The 22505-nt window shown below is 32.1% G+C and overlaps 1 protein-coding gene and 1 pseudogene across 1 annotated transcript; one reads left to right on the forward strand and one right to left on the reverse strand.

Moving 5' to 3' along the window:
• Window positions 1–1303: 1303 nt before the first annotated feature.
• On the reverse strand, window positions 1304–6809 carry LOC125221296 (annotated as a pseudogene).
• Window positions 6810–15012: 8203 nt separating this feature from the next.
• LOC125217540 (RING-H2 finger protein ATL57-like) lies at window positions 15013–15657 on the forward strand. Its single transcript, XM_048119059.1, has one exon. It carries the CDS (start codon window positions 15052–15054, stop codon window positions 15514–15516), a length of 465 nt encoding a protein of 154 aa, XP_047975016.1. The 5' UTR covers window positions 15013–15051; the 3' UTR covers window positions 15517–15657.
• The last annotated feature ends 6848 nt before the right edge of the window (window positions 15658–22505 follow it).

The raw sequence follows: 22505 nt of genomic DNA on the forward strand, positions 1-22505 counted from the left end.
TAAATACTACTAGTATACTATTTTTGTAATTTTAGTTACTAAAAATAGATTATATTCATTAAGTTTTAAAAATAAATACAGCCATAAAATGTAATTATACTTTATTTATTTTTAAAATTAAATATTATACGTTGTAAAACTCATACAATCGATACGAGAAAAAAAAAATTAATATAACTTTTTTTAATAAAAATATTAAAGTGAATTATAGAAAATTCTTTTTGCATGAGGGATTTATTTTAACTAAAAAATTTAATTAAATTTTTTTGAATTTGAGAAAAAAAATATTATAATAAACTATAGTAATTTTTTACTTATAAAATGTTACTTAAATTTTTAAATGTTACTATACTTAAGTGAAAAATAAATATTTTAATTAATTAGTTAAAATATAGTATAGTGGAAAAATATTTTTATGTGTATCTACCCTAAATTAAATCAATCTCTTGCATGTAACATTTTTAATATTAATATTGTAGTAAAATAAAGTAACTTTTTATTATAAAGCTCAATTTATACCTTATTCAAGTAATTATTGAATTATAATTCAAAAGAAAATGTTTTATGTTGTAAAAATATAAATTAACTAGTGTACTGGAAATGCAAAATTTTTCTGTCCGAAAAGATGCTTTATATATGTTAAAAAAATTGCAAGACTGAAGAGGTACAAAAATTGTGATTTCCAAAGACAAAAATGCCCTCCATGGTATTTAAGGGATTTTTCAAATGTAGAGGGGTATAAAAAGACCGACAGGTAATGTAATTTTTAGGGACCAAAAAGGCTATAAAAATTTTTTGGGGATCATTGGTGTATTTTTCAACAAGATCAGGGACAATTAGGGTAGTTCACTCTTATTATAAAACCAATATATAAAGTAGACCCCCACATTCTACCAATTTTTCTACCCACTTTACTTCATAATAAAGCCAAACAATTTCTTAAAACTCGCGCCGATCAAATATGGGACATTTAATGATGGACATAATCCTTGTATCCACAAAAAATAATTTTGTTTTATCATTTTAGGTATTCACAAAAAATAGTCTCATTTTAAAAGTAGAATCACTTTTTCTCATCCCTCTCATTTTATGTAATTTTTATCATTTCTTTTTAATTTACTAATTTTTTATTAAAACTTGTGTCGTCCACAAGTGAAACTACTTTTAACTAATGGAGAGTATGCAAATATTTGTTTTGTCTTATCATTTTGACATTCTATACAAAAATATCTCAGTCTTAATCTGAAACAATGGGATAATTCGATGACATAAAAATTTTGAAACAATAAGACGAAATCGTATATCCACGTAAAATAACATAACGTTGATTAGAGTTTACAAATACTACAAATAAAAATGGGGAAACTTTCACACCAGGATAAAATTCAACTGAAATTAGGTAAATGTATGCCGCTCAAGGCAGATTCAATCTAGAAAAAGAATCAGTGGTAAAATGTTAACGACACACGAAGGCACATTTCCTCAGATATACGAGGAAGACAGCAAATTAGGGATAGGCTCGTACGATATGCACACAACACCATACATAAGTTTTAAGTACAAAATATATGATGCTCGACAAGCAGCAGTCGTGTACACAGGATGCAACGTACCCAGGCATCGTTGACGCATGACATCATCATCATCATCCGTTTTCCCTGAGAAGGGCGGGTTGCTGGCTTTGTTTGTCTGCTAATCGAAATTATGGAATCCGAGAGGCACGTTTCACGGTATGCATGACAGCAAAAGAAAGCATATATGGCCACATCCTGTATGGAGAATGGGTCGAAGCAAATGCAACACCTTGTGCCACACCTGCTTTTTGACTTGACCTCTATGGTCCCTGACGCTGACAGATCTCTTGGCTGGCCGAGAAGCCCTGTCTCTTGTTGCTTTTGTTGTGGGACTCGTCTTCTTCATTGCCCAAGTATAGCTCGCCTTGCTTCCTTGTAGCACTTGATCAGCAGGTTAACGCAATCTGCCTGCACATTTATCATAACTAATCCATCAATCATGAATAGCGATCGTCCCCTGGAATTGTGAGTGGATGAGATTATTACTTTGAGAATATCGTTACACCCATGTCTGAGAGAGGTTTCAGTCCTGTAGTCAGTGATGATTTTGACTAGACGGTATCGCAGCCTGAAACAAAATGCATTTCAATTCAATAATTTAGTAATTGAACGAATAGAAGTGAGTAGCAGTGATTAAGTAATTTGACTACACATGTGCATTTCATTTCAACTAACAGATCGGATAAATATGCTTTAGTCCATGGATAGACCCCTTGTTCTTAGTCTGGTTTTTTCAGAGTGCCTTTTTTTTGGATCCTTGTGGGTGAGCTGTTGTGTTTTGCATAATTCTTGTCGATGCTACAGAGACTAAGCTCACCAATCATAAAAAAAACCCTTGTTCTTAACAAAGTCATTGGATCATTTATATCCTCCTTTTAAATGTGCTACACTCCGGAAAAATGAGAAGTTTCACCTAAGTTTCAGGTTGAGCACCAAGGACAAATCAAAATAAATAAAAGTTGGAACCAACTTACCGAGGTATCTCCAATAAAGGGGATCAAGATTGCCAACAGTATTCTCCAATAATACACCTACCTGCGAAAGATGAGACCAAGCAAAGAATTCATAGCTTTTCTTGGTGCAGACTCATGTTTCATTGATCAGCAAGCTCGGTTTAAAACTTACCATATCAGGTTTGTTCATACACTGCTTAATTAGCTCTTCCCAGAGGTCATCATCGTGTTGATTACTTACAAATTCTATGGCCTGCAAAAAATACCAGATACTTAATCTAAACTCTGCTTCAGAACTCTTTCAAATATATGAGTATCAAGGTGAGCACCTCTTCTATGTCACCCAATTTGTTAATGATTACTGTCAATGCTTGTTTTGCATTTCCCATTCTCCCAAGTATGAAAACTTGCTCCTTAAAAAGTCCTCTTCTGACACATATTTCATGAGCCTGAAATGAAATTTGCATCATTTTTGGATGAAACAATCGAAGAGAACGTACCCAATTAAAAGTCCTCCATAGAAAGGGAAGCAGCATTTTTGGATCATAATCCACATACAGTTCAACCTTTTGACAACCATCAGAAATGGAACCAAGTTTTGACAAACAAATTCTATTAACAAAAGGTCACATTATGTGTCATAAGGCAAACAAGAGATAAAGCAAGTAAGCATAATAGACAGACCTAATCAAGAAGCCAAAACTCTTTCTCAAGCTACTTTTACATCATTCATGATGAATTCACATTATAACAGATATTTACCACATGGCCAAACAGTAAAATCAACCGGAGAAGAATCAGATTCAGAAATAAATATCAGTAAACAATGAAAAGCAATCAGTTCAATCAACCAAAAAGAAAAGGTTAGATAACGCTTAACAACAAGACAAACTTCACCATGTACTAGTTCAAATAAATATCAGTTGGACCCATAAGTGTCTTCAGGGTAGTCTAAGATCATTCGAAGGAAATTAGATGATGAATGTTACCAGAAATGAACTGATAATTAATAACGGAAGAGAAACTAGTGGGCTAAATATGACAGTCAAATACAACATCTTTTATGTTGCTTAGTTTGTCACAATAACTTTAAATCACATCCTCTGCTTGTTCTAGTTCATCAGCATAACTTTAAATCATATAGACACCCTTCCTTACGCGACCACAAATTTCATAAGTTAAGCCCTCACTACTTTGGCCCTTGCATAATTCTTGACAGAATGGGCACTGTCACTTACAAAATGTAGCTCCCAACTTCTTCGAAACTACATCATGTGTTTCACGTTTCTCAGCTCAAGCGCATCGTGGGAACTTATCATACCATATCCACTGATCTCCCTACAGCTGGAAAATCTTCCTCGATTGATTTGAATCAGTAAGGATTTTGGATAGGAGGATAGAAATTATTGTATGATTAATGCCTTCAACACCCTCAATTCCAACCATGAGGTCAAGTGTTTATTTGGGGAGGAAGATTTGATGTGTTGGAACAGAAGGAAGCATTGGAGGGGAAGAATTGGAGAAGTTGTTGAAAAAGGCAGCTGGAAGTCATTAAACTGTTAGAAGGTTAGCAGCAGTTAATTAGTTAGAGCAGTTAAATATCGTGGCAATTGTACTAGTTAGAGAGTTGGTATAAAGTGTCTATCATCCATTCATTACGCTTCTTATGAAATGAACTAGTCATTTCACACCATTCACTCTTTTCTTAGCTCTATCTCTCTCCGCACAAACATATCACCTAAAATACTTCTCGCCCGGCCACCACCTCTCCCATCAGTGGCATCTCTGAGCGGTAATACCTTGCATCATAAATTATGCACCAGAAGGATTTCACCACTTGAATTAATGTGTTCTATAATATTTACAAAGCCTCTTTTTTAGATTACTTCCAAGCACAAGTGGAGTCCTTAATGGTGAAATTATCACTATCATTTTATATTTACATGTGAGTGCAGCTAATGATGCCATAAAAAACATGAAACCTATTTTCTGAATTTCTAATAAAACAAGATGGAATCAAAATAGAAGACATAGCAAGGAAAGGTCCTCCTCGCCCTCCCGGGTGCATGAAACTACCAGCAAAAGATGAGTATAAATCTCTTCCTACAATAAGTCACCAACTAATGAAACCCAATATGGATGTATGGTCAAGTGAGAGATACCAACGCCATTGTTGACTCTCGTCAAAATTGTTAACATCTACATATCAAAGAGAGAGCAGAAAAAGCAAGCATCACTCTTCTTGGTGTAAAAAACAGTAGCATGCTTATTAATTGGACAAAACAAAGGCACGAAGAGGGAGGGATGGACACAAACATAATTTGCAAGTTTAAATATTACCACTAGTACACAGTCAACTAGCTCAAATATGATGGATAATATGCATCTCTAAATTAATGTATAACCCACATAACGAAAGGACGTAGAAGACCATGCACGAGTAAAAGTAAATCAACCAGATAACTCCATCAGGATTTAATATACTTAAGGCAAATACCTGACGTGAAGGAGCTGCACTGCTGAAGTCCTTCTCCCGATCTTCTTCCACAGGTATATATGCCAGAACAACCAAAGAGTCACCAAAAGGTGCAATGCCTGAAATGTAATAGCTGGTTTGAAAAGATGCCACAACATCCACCTTGTTCAAGATAGACAATTGCAAATGATTATAAGTGACATTGGCACCTCTATTCTGATTGTTTCTTATTGATATTATTTTAATCGATGTTCCCCACCCAATGACCAGCAAATTGTCATCCTGAATGAAGTGCAAAGTATGTGTAAGAACTTAGCTGTAGTTTTTGTTTCTTCAAAGCATAACAGCAGCTGAAATTTTATAGCTATCTCCATAACCGGTATTCACTTAACTGCCAAACTAAATGGGGAAGCAGAAGCTCAGGACGTGGGCTTCCTCTTGGTCTTTCTATGAACGTCAACAGTCGATCGTTAGCGGCATCATAAACTTTTACACCTGTGTCATTAACCCAGGCGATGAGATTATTTCTCCACTTGACTGAATGAATTGGGCCTTCCCCGGAGTGCAAAACCTGGACAGGGAAAACGATTCATGAAAGAACAAAGTTTTAAATACTTTCCAGGGTTCTACAAGGAAGAAACCGAAATAACATATATAAAAAAAGATAAATAAACCTGGTTTCGATAGCCTATCCATTTCTTCTTGTTATAATACAAATGCCCAGCTAAACCTCCAGTAACAAATCCTCTGGATGCTTTTCTCATGTACTCCGGGTCTAAAGCAATTGCCTTCATAGAACGATGATACTCAAATTTGAATCTTTCCTCAGTAAAAAGATTATTTATTAGTACAACAGAACCATCATCGGAGCAGCTTCCAATAGTGAATACGTTCGATATCGAAGCAAAGATCATTAACTGCTGCAGTATGAGCAATGAATTCTTTAACCTGGAGAAGAAGAATTAGTTAGAAACGCTGCATATATCTCCTGGTTTGTACAATATAAGGGTGATAGAATGATGAGGGAATAAAACATATCCATGTCTACCTGAAAGAGGAATACTAACTTGCTCATGGTAACACAGTTGAAATTGATAAACAAAATGATAAAGATACAACTGTCCATTATAATTCGTGTTCATAGTCAACTCAATCAATTGCAGGGAGAAATAAGCTGGAGATTACATGCAACTCTGGACGCATTTTGCAGTGCCAGAACCAGTAAGCATCAAAAAGCTACGTACTCCAAAAATTGCTAGATAGCAAGTTGTAGAATAGGTTATTGCTATCAAAGCTGTGGCTCTAGTTCATTATGGTCCAGCTTTGTGTACTCAACTTCTACTTTAATTGACTCTTTAATCATCACACCAGAACTGAAACATGCCAACATTTCAATACACTCTCACGGGGACGATTACAAAAGCCACCAATCTCAAGCAAAAAAAAAATATTATAAAACCATTCAAATTACACAATTCAGTAGGATGAGAAATTCCAACTTAGACTCACTTGCATCCCGAGGAAATCGAGAATGTGAGTGAGTGCCGAGAGCGATCGGCAATGCAGGAGGCCGTCACCGCCGTCGCTTGTAGGAGAGTAGGTACGCTTCCGCCCATACGCCGGTACTTGAGGCGTGGCTCCTCCTCTTCTTCCTCTTCGTCAGAGTTGTCTTCTTCAGATTCCTCTTCGTCGGCGACATTCTGGAAATTTTTTATTTAGAAATATGAAACTTGAATGGTTGATTGAAGATATGTATACAAGCATTTTTTATACTAAGGAGAAATTCCAATTTAGGCGAGATTTCATATCATCAATGCGATCGTGAAGATAAGACAATGATTCAAGTGCATGAGGAAAAAAAAGGATATGCGAGAAGGAGATAAAGATGGATCGAAGATAAACATGAAAAGCTTACTGCGCCGTGCTCGGAACATCCAAGCAGCCTACAAGAAGCTCTTGACCACTAGATAGGAGAGAAAATAGTTGATTAACAACTGCTTCCACACTCCCTAATAATTTTGATCAAATGAACATTTATGCAAAAATAAAAATACTACTCCAAAAGTAGAATGGATTAGCTTCATTGATATACCTTGGAATGATTATTTCATTATATATCCAAAAATATTTATAAGTTATTATTCCCTTTGTTGTATGCTACTTGCACTTTTCTATTTTGCATAGTCTCAAACTATTTACAGTATTTATATTTTTATTTAAAATTAATATATTTAATTAATAGTCTATATTAGAGTTTATTAAGTATTTTTTTATTAAGTGATTTGTCATTATTTTTAAAATATTAATTTGATTATACTAAAAATTAATCATAAATTTACAATCTAAAATGAAAAATATACTACTACTAAATAAGATGAGATGAAGGAGTATTATACTTTCATTATAGCTGCTGCAGAATTCGTTATCATATTTCATTACACTAAATGTCAACATCAAGGGGATTTGAGTTTGGGCTTGATCAATGATTTCTTGTGAGCCTGTGTTTTTGAAAGCCCAATTTATATTGCAGCCAGTAATTCGATGCCTTATAAAAATGTTAAGTCTTTCTTATTTCTTTTATATAAAAAAGAGTTTTTTTTTTCTTCTCTTATATAAAGTGTACGCGTACACTATGTGTTACATAAAATAACGGAAGATAACGATTAATAATAATAATAATTGACATTTTATAGTATATACTACTATATGATATCCCTACGAATAAGCCACATTAACATGAATTTTATATACTCTAAACCATAATTTTTTTTATTCGAATCACTAGTATAATTATCTTTAGAACAACAAATAAATCTTGAAATTGCATCGACAATGTAGCTATTTACAATATTATATTTTGTGTGATGGATACTCATGCGTATATTCACTATTCCACGAAGTTTAAAGAAGATAATCATGCATGTAACATAGTCTTAAAATAATGATTTTTTGGGGCAAGATTCGCTTCCAAACAAATACACAAAATCACATAGCAGCGTTATGTTCTTGATAGATAATGATGTGGTTGTGAATTGACTTGTGGTAGAATTTATGGATAAGCAATGAATGAATGAGCGCGATCCAATTCTATATTCGAGTAGTCATGAATCAAAGTTGAGCGAACGTAACCTCTCATTCAACTAATACGATTCATACTTGTAGTAGTTATTACATTGAATAGTTAAAAGAAATAGTAATATCATTGGTTGTTAAAGAAGAAGTATTCAAACTTTATGTACTGTCCACCACCCTGTTGACAAACCATTATGATTTTATATAGACTGCAAAATACAAATCTTATTAGGAAATTATAAAGCCATCAGAAATAATAAATCCCAATTTATTAAACAAGAATACGTGACTTAAGAATAAGAATAAAAAGATAATAATCAAATTGCCTATTTAATCTTACCTCCATCGCCCATGTATTCATTCATTAATTTTTCATGACTTCATCTTGATATGTGAGTCTATAATTGCAAAACAGAGCCAGCTGTTAGAAATATTTTAGATATCAAAACTGATTTGTAGTTTCATTTAAAATAATCAAGACAATTATAATTGCAGATCACGATTTCATGTTGGCTGTTGTCGTACATATTCTCCTTTTCAAATAAATTCATCCATTTTCAATTTTCAAACATAATCGTTATTATCAAAATTATAATTATTGTGTATACACACATCAAGTTGTCGTAATACTCCCAAAAATAGTCGTGGATGAAGAAACGGTGTGGGGATGGAAAATAAGGAATATTTTATTTGTGAAAAGGAATTCCATGCCTACCAATTTATACAATACCACGCCTCTCTCTACGTATATAAAAAAATCTTTGCAAATTCAAGAGGATCCTATGCAAGTTTATGCATATGGACAATCTAGAGAGAGGGATAAGGCCACACTTGCCGTTAGATTCGGAGGATGCCCCTTCAATTCCTAGACTTCAATAGCCCCTTTCCTTTTTGTCGTCGAAATATATTTACTGTTATAGATGCCAGTAAATATAAATTGTGTTTTCGGTAAAAATTTCAAGAATTTATAATGAAGTAAAGCTTCAATATGATTTTTACTTTAGGCTAAGTTTGAGGTAATCTACGTTTAATTCTTTTTTTGAGGTGGGTCTATTAGTTCAATTACGTATATACTCCGTATATATTAAATATTTGGTGCAACTGTTTTTGGACAATAATATAACTAGTGAATAGAATGGTGGGAAAAAAACAAAAGAAAGCCATGTATTAAAAGTTAAAACCCTATATATAATAATTTTATTTCTCATCCGTGAATTTCATACACCTTTTCCAAATACTACTACTATAACTCTAGACGATAGGAGTATTAAGTAAGATAACAAAAAAAATATATAAAAGGCCATATATACCTACACAATTTTTTTCATTAAAATAAAGGGTAATGGTCGCGCTTCAGTCCCATAAAGTACTCGTCATTTAATTTTTAAGAATAAAATATACTGAAAAAAAATTTCGACGTCACAGTTAAAATTATAAGTCAATTGAGTAATTGTTGTGTGATTAACATATGCTGTAGTTGTCACATTGATTTCAGATTGCTAGGATTTTTTTATTTTTATTTTTTTCATGACAAAAATAGGTAATAATAAATGATAATTATCTAAACAGTGGGATATTTTCAAGTAAGTCTAGAATAAAATCGACCATATACTGTAACAAAAGTATTTAAATATGCATGGGACAAACATCTACTACTTACCTAAGGGTGAGTATTTGTTTGCCATATATTGCACGAGAGGGAGGGAATAAGGATAGATACACAACCCTATATTTCCGCAAGATAGGATGTACTGTACTTACTTGGGACTATTTATTAGTACTTGTCAAACCCCCCTAAAAGCTGCAAAACATATCTCGTCAAAATCCTCTGCAAATATTTCAACCATGTCCCAGGAAGAGCAAGATCAAGATCAAACACAAGAAGAAAACCATGGGGCAATCGAAGTTGGGTACGAAACTCCAACATCGGAGGAGCACAAGATTCCGCCGGTGTGTTTGAGATGCCCGCCTCCCGCGCCAAAGAAGCGGACCAGAATTCTCTTGGATAATAATAGAAGAATTCGTAATCGGAAACTCATGTTAAGTGGTGAGCTTCTAGATGTTGAATTTCAATCGTTCCTCTTGCTGCGATCTCAACCTCAACCTCAACCCCAATCCCAATCCCAACCCCAACCCCAACCTCAAACCCAGTCTCCCCCGATGCCGGAGCAGGAGCAGGAGCAGGAGCCCGAGCCAGACCAGGGTACAAGTACGAACTAGATACGGGCTAATTAGTGAATTTTATTTGATTTTTAGACGAGAGGTATATATATATATATTTAATTAATTTATTTATTTTGATTAGGTTTTGGAGTTTATGTGAACAACTATATATTACTAGTATACTCCTAGTAATTACGTATTCTTTTCAGTAGTGATTTTTTGGAATTGATCAACTATATATATGTGGTAATATGAAATAGATATTGGAGCATTCTCCAATTATATGTATGAGGGAACTTATGTAATTAGCTAAGTAGAGATTTTATATGCACACTAGTGATTTGAATTTGAGTTTCTTCACCCTTTATCTTTTCCGTACGTGCTGATTTGCGTAGATCAGACTGAAATAGTGTTTTGGGAGGGACGAGTCTTCAAAGGGAAAACTGTAATTAAGATTGCACTTCTATTCTATCTATTTGAGGCTATGTATATTTTTGTCTATATAGTTAAGAATGGCCAGTTTCTATCTTCGAGTTCGAGTCAGAGATAGAGTAAATCAGTAAATCATAGTAGAAAAAAATGAAGGTGAGCTTTGAAAAACAGAATCACATGCACAAACGAAATTGGTTGTTTGTTGATGCTACATTATTACCTACGCGTTACCTCGGATTCCATTGTCTTACATCCACACCCATTCTCAATCTGACTGTAAAAATCACCCCAAATATTTTTAGCAAACTGTTACTACTATCTATACATATTCATTATATGTAACTAAACAAAATTTCTAAGAATATTTTTTAATCAATTAAGAAAGAAAATTTGTATTTCTAAATAGCCATATCATTTACTGTCCAACTAAAATTAAAGACCCTTTTTTGCATTCTCGGATTGGTTATTTTTAGACAATATCTGTACCCATGTATTCAGATAATATGGTTGAACATTCAAGTACGACTAATCCATTCGTTTGGACGTTTTTAAGGTTGGCTTGGTTTCATAATTCAGTTAGTTCTACCGTCGTTGACAATATTACGGGCAGTAGCATCCATCAGTAGTTTTCATGCTAAAAGTTGTCTTAATTAATAGGTTTAGTTGTGGGGTCAATTGAGATTAACCGTTCCGTTTGACAAATGTAACAAAAAGACGTTATTATAATTAAATTTGTATGATGTGATATCTATATAGTAGTCGGCTATACATCTTAAACGATGTACTGAATTAATTATCCATCATATTGACTTAGTTTTACAAGGAACTCGTCATCAAACTTTATCTATGTCACTATGTTCACAAGTCTTATTAAATCACACTCTTTCCTAGTCTTTAAATACCTAAATATAGTCTATAACTAATTTAAAATATAACAAATCTTATAAGTATCTAATTAAATCTTGATACATAAAATAATATAGTTTGAGTTCCGTGTGGATGAGTGCGTGCGTGCTTGTTTTGGGAGAATCTTCAATTAATGCAGATTTGGATTATGCTATAGTTGGCAACAAGCAGTACACACTACCGTTTTGGCCTCTTGGATTGCGACTGTTTTGGCCATCTTACTTTTAACAAAAATTTTCTTCTAAATCTCCCCTTTAGATTTTACATTTTCAGGTATAGTCAAAGTTTTACTTTCCAGTAATTAAAATTTATTATGGTAGAATTAAGACTTAGTATTTCCTTCTTCAGTTTTTAATGTATAGATCTATTTATAAGGGTTAATCAAGAGTTTAGAGTTCATTATCATAATATATAGTACTAGTCGTAGAGTTATAATTATTTTATTTTCTCTTTAAATAAGTATAGATAGTATAAAGTACTAACTGTTTTATATAGATGATTTGAAATTAATAATCTATCGAGAGTACCATGAATCCATGATGCTAAAATTAACCAATATACTAGTAGTAGTATATTGTACTTCTAATCTCACGATGTTCCTCTAACTCCTGAACTCTAAATCTCAGATCCTTTATATTTGTAATTTTTGGTGAGTAATTGCGCATTGAAGTTTTCCACCAAATGGAGTATTATATATAGTGTATGCACTTTAAGTCTCGAAAATTTAATCTCTTGAATCTCAAAAATTGACATTCTTATACTTACATAGCTATGATTGTTGCTGGGAAATGTGATTGAGAGTCTGGGAAATGGATCTTTGGTTTCGAGGAATAAGGCCACTCGCAATATTGTACAATCATTCTGACCGATGAGATCGTGGCGATCGTCATCCCTATTGCAGCGCACTGCGCATCCGCCGATCTCCCGCCTGCCCTACACATAATTGGGCGTGCCTATCAACGCTATTGCACGCGACCATCGATCGTGCCCTAGACGTGTTTTCCATATTTTTTATATTTTTTCCTATTTTTCATTCAATAAATACACCCTTTGTGTTGTTTTGATATTTTATTTTATATATATAGTAACATAAAAAATTTAAAAAGATACAAATAGTAGTGATGTGGAAAATGGGGATGGGCGGACTTATAAAGCATACTATTGCAGGTGTATGAAGTAGAAGATAAAATGCTAACGTGACGAAGGAAAAAAAATGGAGATGAGCGAATTTATAGGAAGGACTACTATGAATGCCCTAACTGCAAATTTGATACGAAGCTAAAGTATTGTAGGCAATTAAAATAATAATTAAGTACAATATATTTTTATATTTTTCCATATATAGTTCTATGGTCTAAATATACCATGTTGGTGATCTGATTTGGATCATTCTCTGGTTTGGATCAGTGTCTCTTTCATGAAAATAGTCATATTTTTATCTGAATTGTTCCTTCTTGATTGAAACTACGTTGTTGTAAAAAATGTCCTCGCACCAAACTAAAAAAACACTACAAACTCAATATAGATTCCTAAGATTTAAGAAGAACAAGTAAAAAAGTACTCCCTCCGTTTTTTAAAAATAGCAACTACTTTCATTTTGGACTGTTCCTTAAAAATAGAAATTTTAGAATAAATTTATTTTAGGACATGGACCCCACAGTCCACTAACTCTACTTTTCTTACTTTTTCTCTTCATCACTCTTACTTTACTCATTTTTCTTTTCCTCTCTCTTACTTTACCAATTTTTTTCTCACTTACTTTACCAACTATGCATTAAAACTCATGTCATTTCAAATGTTTCTATTTTTTAAATACGGATGGAGTAAATGAAATTGGGCTCAATCATATACTCCATGGTACGGATTGATTGAATTCACCATACATACCAAATCCGTACACAACGGGCCTTGACACTCCATACATAGGTTTGGTGTGCACTGTATGAATTTGGTCAATTCATACCAAACCTGCTCGTGACTAGCCTTGACATTGTGCTTATAAGTTATGCATGATAAGATTTGCCCGAATTCAGACCATGTATATCAAACTTAGCATAATATGAATTCAATTCATGCATTTCATTTATATCAAACTTGTATGGTGTAAATTCTAACCATGCATGCCAAACCATGAGAATTTGTTATACTATAAGGTAGGAATCGATTAAAATACTCATTCCGTCTGCCATTAGGAGTTTCGACTTATCATTTTAGTCCTTCCGCCATTAGAATTCTGGTTCATTTTCACTATAAATGGTAGGTACATCTCACTTTCCACTAACTCAACTGATCACAATCTATTAGTATAAAACCAATGTATAAAAATGGGTCTCATATTCTTCTATTTTTTTCACACTCATTTTCCTTTATAATATAATCCGAATTTACATGTGCGCTATCTAGATGGATAATAATTGCGAATACTAAATGATGTTTCTTGTTAGGTTAGTTTGAATATTGTAACCAAGTTTTTTTTGGTGATAATAGTTCAATATTTACAATTTTTCGAAAATGAGTCTAGAGCCTACAAGTTTTTTTTTGGTGATACTAGTTCAATATTGTACAAACTCCAAACTCCTCAACATAATATTAACATAGTTTCAACACAATGTCAATACAATGTAAAATTTCAAGATTTTGATATCAATACAGTGTCAACACAATGTCAACACGGCATCAAACGTTGATATTGTGTTGACATTTTTTGTTGCTATTATTTTATCATCTGTTGGCATTTTCTAACGGTCATGATCATAGTTTGGAGTTTGTACAATATTTAAAGTTTGTATTTGATTACATCCCTAACAACTCGTATCTAATCAATGAGTAGGGTAGGTAGGGATTTGTTATATATCACCGCGTGATTATTTAAATACGATAAATCTAATAAATCACAAATTTTAGCATTTTTGTTAGATAAGTGAAAAGAATTCAAAGATCGTATCACGATGGACTTAAATTTGAAATCTTGATACAGGACATAAATCACTCTATCACTACGTCAACTCTCATAGTACAACATAATTATTACTCCCTTCGTCCGTGAATAAGAGTCTCGTTTTTTCATTTTAATCCTTCTGTGAATAAGAGTCTCTATTCACATTTACCATAAATGGTAATAGGGTCTCACCTTCTACTAACGCATTCCACTCACATTTCATTTAAAACTAATTTATACAAGTGAGACTCCTATTCCATTAACTTTTTTCCACCCACTTTTCTTAACATTTCTTAAAACTCGTACCGTTCATGAATGGGACTCCTAAATCCTAACGGCGGAAGGATGGAGTATTACAATTACTACTATTATTATTATTATTGAATATACTACAAAATGTAATTATAGTTCAGTATAGTACAACAAATAGTACAATAGAGTTCAATATATAATGGCGCGCGCTTTGAGCCCCTCGCCGGCAGTCCCCACCATCGGAAACTGCGGAGCTACATACTCGACCACCACCTCCATACGTTCATGAACCCAGTTACGTGCAGAAGGCTTCTCCAACCAAATAATGGGCCAACCGCCGCAGCAAGTCCCCGCGTCATGGACAACTCTGCCGCCGCCATGGCCGCTGCATACAAAAGACAGCTGGACTCCTCCATTGCCTTGACCATTATTGTCCTTCTTACTGCCTTTTTCTTCATAGGATTAGTGTCCTTCTTAATCCGCCGTTCGTCCGCCGAGGCACGGCCGGATGAGCAGGGAGGCGCGGCTGAGGCGGTGGCGTCACTGCCGCTGGTGACGTACACACAGCAGCAGATGATGGAGGAGTGCCCGATCTGCTTGAGCGAGTTCGAAGAGGGAGAGACCGTGAAGCTCATCCCCTATTGTGGTCACGTGTTCCATGCCAAATGCGTTGACACGTGGCTTCATCTGCACGTGACCTGCCCCCTCTGTAGGTCTGACCAACTTTTCAAGACGCCTCAGCAGTCTTGATTCCAATTATTCTACGTTTATGTTGTCTTTCTAAATCATCTACTGTTTCTATATTGTGGGTTGCACATAGGGATGGTGTTTTTAGAGTAGAAATAGATCCACGTGGCACATGCATCGAGAAATATATGAGCTAGTGCAGAATAAGATCATGTACTAATATTAACGTTGATGGTGCATGAAAGATTCACGTACAAAAGACCTATGTCAATTGTCATACAAATACTCATTAAGATTAAGGTAGGATTTTTATATACTAAACCCCACCAATCACTCATTCAAATTTAACCAAAAGATTTATCACATCTAAATGACTAAATCAACGATTTTCAGTTTCTAATGAATTATCTTATCACCAATTTTTATCTTTTTTATGTTACAGAATTTACTAATACGAATATTTATATAGCACTCTCTCCATCAACTAATAGTTAGCTCACTTTGAATGAGCGTTGGACATGTTTTATGAAATGTAATGAAAATAAAATGAAAAAGATAGTGGAAGGTAAATTTTATTCTTATAATAAAATAAAAATGGGATAAAATTAGTAGAACGTGGTCCATTTCTAAAAGTAGTAAAAAATCAAATTAGATTAATATAAATTTCTAATCTTTATAAATTTTTACATTATTTTAATCAATATATGCAAAATTAATTCATAGCGCCAAACCGCACAACCAACGCGAAGTTCATTATTAGTTTATTTTAGCTTATTTTATAAAGCATGAAGTAAAATTATCTAAAAAGGAACTCCATAATTTTAAAATTTGGATTTTCTAAAATGAATTAAAGATGAAGGTTCAGGGGTTTTGACACTTAAAATTAGTTTGAATTTAATCATAATCCTTCCACTATAATATTATGGGATATTGGTTCCTAAAATTGTAAAGGAATTTTCACAAGTGAAATTAAGTATAAATTATTTTGCAAAACTAATGGAATATTTTGCAAATTTCATACCAAACCTTAGCTTCAGCATTTTTCAAATTAAATCCAAATTTACAATGCTACAATAACCTTTCACCCTTTCAACAATTGGAACAAAGTCTCTTATGCGAAAGTTATAGGAACTGAAAATTGATTGAGTAGTTTTGAAATCCATTGTCCAATTTGTCTTCTTATATTTTGTCATCGCATGTCAGAATCGTCTCGAAATTTGGTGTGGTAGCTTTGAATCTTCCCAATGGCTGAAGTTGCAATTATTTTAGGGAAGCAATTATTCCTGCAAAACTGGCCAATTACTTTTTTTTTTCTATGTGCTCCCTAATTAGTACTAGTACAAACTTAATCATTAATTTAAATGCTACCGTCATGCAATTGTCCGATCCAATTATATTTTTTATTACACAAAATTATCGGCTGAAATCCAAAAGTGCACATTTAATCAGTACGTACTCCAATTTCTTACTACCTCCCTCCATCCCGACTAAGATCGTCCCGACTAAGATGCTACATTTCTTAATCGGATTGGATTTTTAGAGTTTTTTGTTAATGTATTTAATTGGAGAGAGAAAATGTGGTGTAAATATTACATGAAGGGAAAAATAGAATTGAATATTTAATTGGTGAGAGAAAAAAATAGTTGGGTGTATTAATTGAAAAGAGACGGAGAGAGTATAGTAGTTTTTTGTAATATGCGTATTCACTATATTCACAAAGGAACTATAGTTAAAACTACTCCCTACTCCGTCCCAAATTAAAGAATATGCACTTTGGATTCAGCAAGAGTTTTAATGCAAAAATTGGTAAATTAAGAGAGAGGTATAGAGAAACAATAATGAAAGTATTATTAGTGGAGGGGTCTCACCTCATTAGAAATAGAATAATTTCTAAAATTAGAAAGCGTATATTTTTGTGGTACGAAGTAAAAAGATAAGTGTATATTTTTATGAGACGGGAGAGTATATTTAAATCGCGCAACTTAAATGATAAAAATAAATTAATTTTTGACCATGGAGTTAGTAAGAATGTAAGATAACATTTCCCTTATAACTAATAAGTTAGGGATTTAATAGATATGAAACCAATATTAATCCATCTACGGGGTACATCAAATGAATTACTCCACTTTACTAAACATAAAATGAATCTACTCATTATCTGCATTAAATATATCTATGAGTACACCTCCTATGGGACTGACATCTTGATGTGTTGGCAAGCATATTGAATTGCAATTGGTATCGATTATTCAGTTCTATCCAAACCATCCAATCCGATCCAATGATTTCACTACGTACATACCATATGAATTATGACATATCCATTTCCATTTCCATTTTTATGACCAAAGAAATTTGCAGCCTTATTCGAATGCAAACCAGATAAATAAACTCCACTCTCATATAATAATAGTGCGAACCAAATAACTAGCTAATCAAAATTGATAAATCATCTATAAAATTAAATACGACAACTTAGAGCTGCGGTTAAATAGCTTAAATTAATTATAAGGCGCCTATATATGATGAACAACTCCAAAATAATTCTGTTACTCTACGACAATCGGTTAAATTCAAGATCATTCACAAATTCACAATCTTAAACGACAGTCAAACAATAGTAAAGGTCTTACAACATAAAGATTAAAACTAAACTTATTAATTTAACTATATTTCAATCTTCAATGTTTGAATAAATACTAGCTAGTACTACAATATAATATTAATTATGTCACTAAATCATGAATTTAGATCAAATTTTAGTTAATTTTATAACTTTTTAAAAAAAATTAAGAAAAATTATGAAATTTGGATTTGTTTTCAATTATGACGCCAAAAAAAGTTACAGTAGCCTATTTATAATATATATATTGATGGTGTATTTAACCAAATGACGTCATTTTAAATAGACGACATCAGATAACTTACAGGAGTTGTGCATGACTTTTGAGTATCATATTAGATTCAACTACACCTAACTTTTTGCTATGGAACAATTAAAAACAAATTCAAATTTCATGTATTTTTCTAATTGTTTCTTAAAATTGCGGGACTGATCTGAATTTGACCAAACTTCATAATTTTTCCAATCTTATTCAATATTAATTCTAAAAAATAATTTTACATATAGTCTTGTTTATATGATATACAAATCATTACTTATATTTTTGTTATAAGCTAGTTATAGACTATCCCATCCGCCCCACTTTAGGAGTCTCGGTTTATCATTTTTTGAATGTCCCACTTTAGAAGTTCCGGTTGGAATATTCCATAAATGGTAATAGACCCCACATTCCACTAATATTTTTTCACTCACATTTTATTATAAAGCTAATATATAAAAGTAAAACTCACACTCCATTAACTTTTATATACTCCCCTCCCTTCCAGGTAGAGTCATTTTTTTCATTTTTGGCATTCCATAGTAGTACAGTCATTTCCTTTTTTTTAGTAAAAGTATCACATTTTCTCACTCTTACTTTTTCTTATCTTTATTTTTATTCTCTCTACTTTTTCCTCTCTTCTACCTTGTATCTTTTTATTTAATACATTGCACACATTTTTCTTAATCTCCGTTGTGACATCTATGATCCAAAACATGCATCATTTTATATATTAAAATAGTTTTATTTATCATTACATTTTTTTAGTATTATTTGCATAATAAATATTATATCTACGTATATTACTTTAAGTATTATATACTTAATTTAAGTGTATACATATGTAATAATATACATATGTGAATGGATGTTCTTAAAACTATTATTTTTGAATATTTATATATACACGTGTTCTTAGTATATGTACATAAATAAGCAATAGTTTGTTTAATTAGGAATATAGGTAGGAGCACTACTTACAACATGTTAATTTATAAACATTTGTATAATTAGTTTTACTAACTATGAGATATATATAAAAGTTTTATGCATGGATACGTGTAAGAATTTAGCAACTCTCATCATGATTTCTAATTTCAAGAATTATTGGAAATGCAGCTTAGGCCAAATGGATACACATAACTATATATTATTAGTATTAGTATCATCATTCCTGCCGTAATATTTATAAGTTATTCTGAGTACAAAATTAATTAGCATAAATATTAATTGTTTTATAGTATTAGTTAGTGCCTAAATAAGAATCGGTCTATTACACCGCCATATGCATCTATATATTTACGAGGAAGCTTAGGTTTGAAAGTGAGTAGAAAAATACGGAAGAAGATAAAGAAAAGAAAAATAGACTTGGAGGGTCATAGTGCAGGAGGCGGAATTGGTGTTAAAAGCAAGATTATCTATCTTAATCAGGTGTGTATAAATCACACTTTTAATTTTACACGCGTTATATGGTTAATTGTTATGTATTAAATTGAAGTGAATAATTGGATTATACGATGTGATACTGATATGATATGTGTTTAATTGTGATGATGGGGATGTATGCTTGGTGCAATAAATATATTAATAGTATATTAAATTGGAATTATTGAGTGGAATATGATATGGATATGTGATTGGTGCAATAGATATGTTTTGCATATGATATTAGAATTAATTGAATCATTTGATTAAAGAGGATCAATCATGTCTTGGATCTGAAATCATAGTGGACATATTGGAACCTTCGGGTCAATCATATTGGGACCTACGGGTCAATTCACAGTGGGACCTACGGGTCAAATCATAGTGGGACCTTCGGGTCAAATTATAGTGGCATATTGGAAATTTCGGGCAGATACCAGGCTTGAACTGTCACAGAATAATAAAATGAACAGAGGGGCATATGCATATTTATATGGAATTATTTTAAGATTTGTTGATTATTGTTTTATATATTGGTTAAAGAATATGTTTGATTGATGGGCAGTTGAATTAAAGGTAAGGTTTATATACACTGAGTTGTGGCTCATATAAACCATTAATATTTTTCAGGAATAAGATATCAGTGAAGTTTTTCATTGACATGGGTCGTAGGAATTGCACATGTTATCGGGGTCGGCAACTGATGCGTTTTAGCAACCTTCTCCTCCTCATCATATTTTTGCATGTAGATAAATGTATAGTATATAGAGTGATGAGAGGGTCCCACTACTGTTCAGAATATTTTGAATATGTATTTGATAAAAGAGTGGTTTTGAAATTTTATAATATGTGTGCTTTTGAAAATTTGAATTTATTTATAGTAAGTGCATAAGTCATAAGGGTTGAGGTGTGACATCCGTGCCAGAAAAAAAAATGCATCCACTACTATTAAAAGGATGAAGTATTAGTTTTATAATAAAATTTGAGTTTAATGAGTTAGTGAAATGTGAGTTCTATATATTAAAAAGAGTGAACTACATAAATGTTACCTGATCTTTCACTTTCGCACATAAATGGTACATGATCTTTATTTTATATCGTTTTTGGTACTCCATGACAAAAATAACCCTAGGTACCAAACATGTGATTTTTTTGTTATGAAGAATATTTTTGGAAATTTCAATTAAATAGAACCAAATATGTAATTTTTTTCCTTCCATTCTTATTTCTTTTTTTCTTCTTTAGTTTATTCGTATTCCTTTTTTCTTCATTTTCTTCTTTCTTTTTAGTATTTTATCTTCCTTTCTTCTTTCTTTTTTTTCCTTAGTTTATGTTTCCTCTTTTTTTTTTCTTTCTTTTTTTCTTTTTCTCCTTTCTTTTTAGTGTTTTATACGTACATCTAATTGCATTCATAATATAAATCAATAACAAAACACCTAATTAAATTAATTATTTAAAGTAATTTAATCAATTAAATATTTTTAATTTAATTATTTATACTTATTTTAGGGTTCACCTAACTAAAAATATTCAACTCTTTATCATTACGAATGCCATTCACAATTTTAAATTTTGATTAAGACTATATTGATTAGTTATTAATTTAATATAAAATAATAATTATTTATTAATTACTACTAGTTTTTACTATTATAATATTATTATTATTATTATAATTAAATATAATTAATAATTATGACTATATAAATTTAAATGATATTAAAAAGTAAATTAATTTTTAATTTATAACATCAAAATAATAATAATACTATTAATTAATAATAATAGTATAAAAAGTGAGAAGAATGAGAGAAGGTATTATAATATCACTTTTGGTACTAGTTTTGTCAATTTTCAAAATACCTTTTATGACACAAATGGAAAAATGAATTTGTTTAGAGGGTATTTTGGGATGAAAATTGAATTAGGTATCAAAAATGTGATTAATAGGTACCAAAAACGATATAAAATAAAGATCAGATACCATTTATGTGGGAAAGTGAAAAATCATGTACCGTTTATGTAGTTCACTCTATTAAAAATAGTAAAAACAAAATGAGATATTTATTGGAGAACAGATGAAAAAGAAAAAAATTAAATATTTAACGACGCACCGTTTCGATTAATGGTAGTGATTGGATGAGATCGTTCCTATCTGTGCTCTCAGCAGAATCTCAAACAGTCACAATTATGAAATTCTATCATTTCCACCAGCTGGATTGCTGAAATACAACATGACATAATAAGCAACATGGAGTAGTAATTAAGTATGATAGCGACCCGATCACGAATATTTCCCGTGTCTGACATGAACTACATAAAATAAACAATTATCTCTAGAAATCATATATAGGTAATACATAAATTAGGAAATGTAACTACGATATATATATAAATTAAAGTATAATAAACAATTTCATCGTGTTTAAAGGATAAGATGTGATAATATCAAATGGTGACGCAAACACAATAAGTTTTGATGAGGTATTCATGATTTTAAATGAGTTTAAAATTTAAAATCATGAAATAGTTAGATGAAATTTCTAGGACTATATTGTTTGTAGTGATTAAATCCACATCCGTTATACTCGATCAATATTGTGCTCCGATCCTATATAATATAGTAACTTGCAAACGATATGTATATATGAAATATAGATATTTGGAAAAAGGTTGACAGCCAAAAAATATTTGGTGGCATAGGAATTTGCATGATGGCCACGTCGCCGTGTGTGCTCCGGC

Source organism: Salvia hispanica, chromosome 4 (genome assembly GCF_023119035.1).
Source record: "Salvia hispanica cultivar TCC Black 2014 chromosome 4, UniMelb_Shisp_WGS_1.0, whole genome shotgun sequence".
NCBI classification, from domain to species: domain Eukaryota; kingdom Viridiplantae; phylum Streptophyta; class Magnoliopsida; order Lamiales; family Lamiaceae; genus Salvia; species Salvia hispanica.

Bases quoted from the DNA above. Each gene is read 5' to 3' on its own strand.
- LOC125217540 (XM_048119059.1), top strand. From the start codon at position 15,052: ATGAACCCAGTTACGTGCAGAAGGCTTCTCCAACCAAATAATGGGCCA.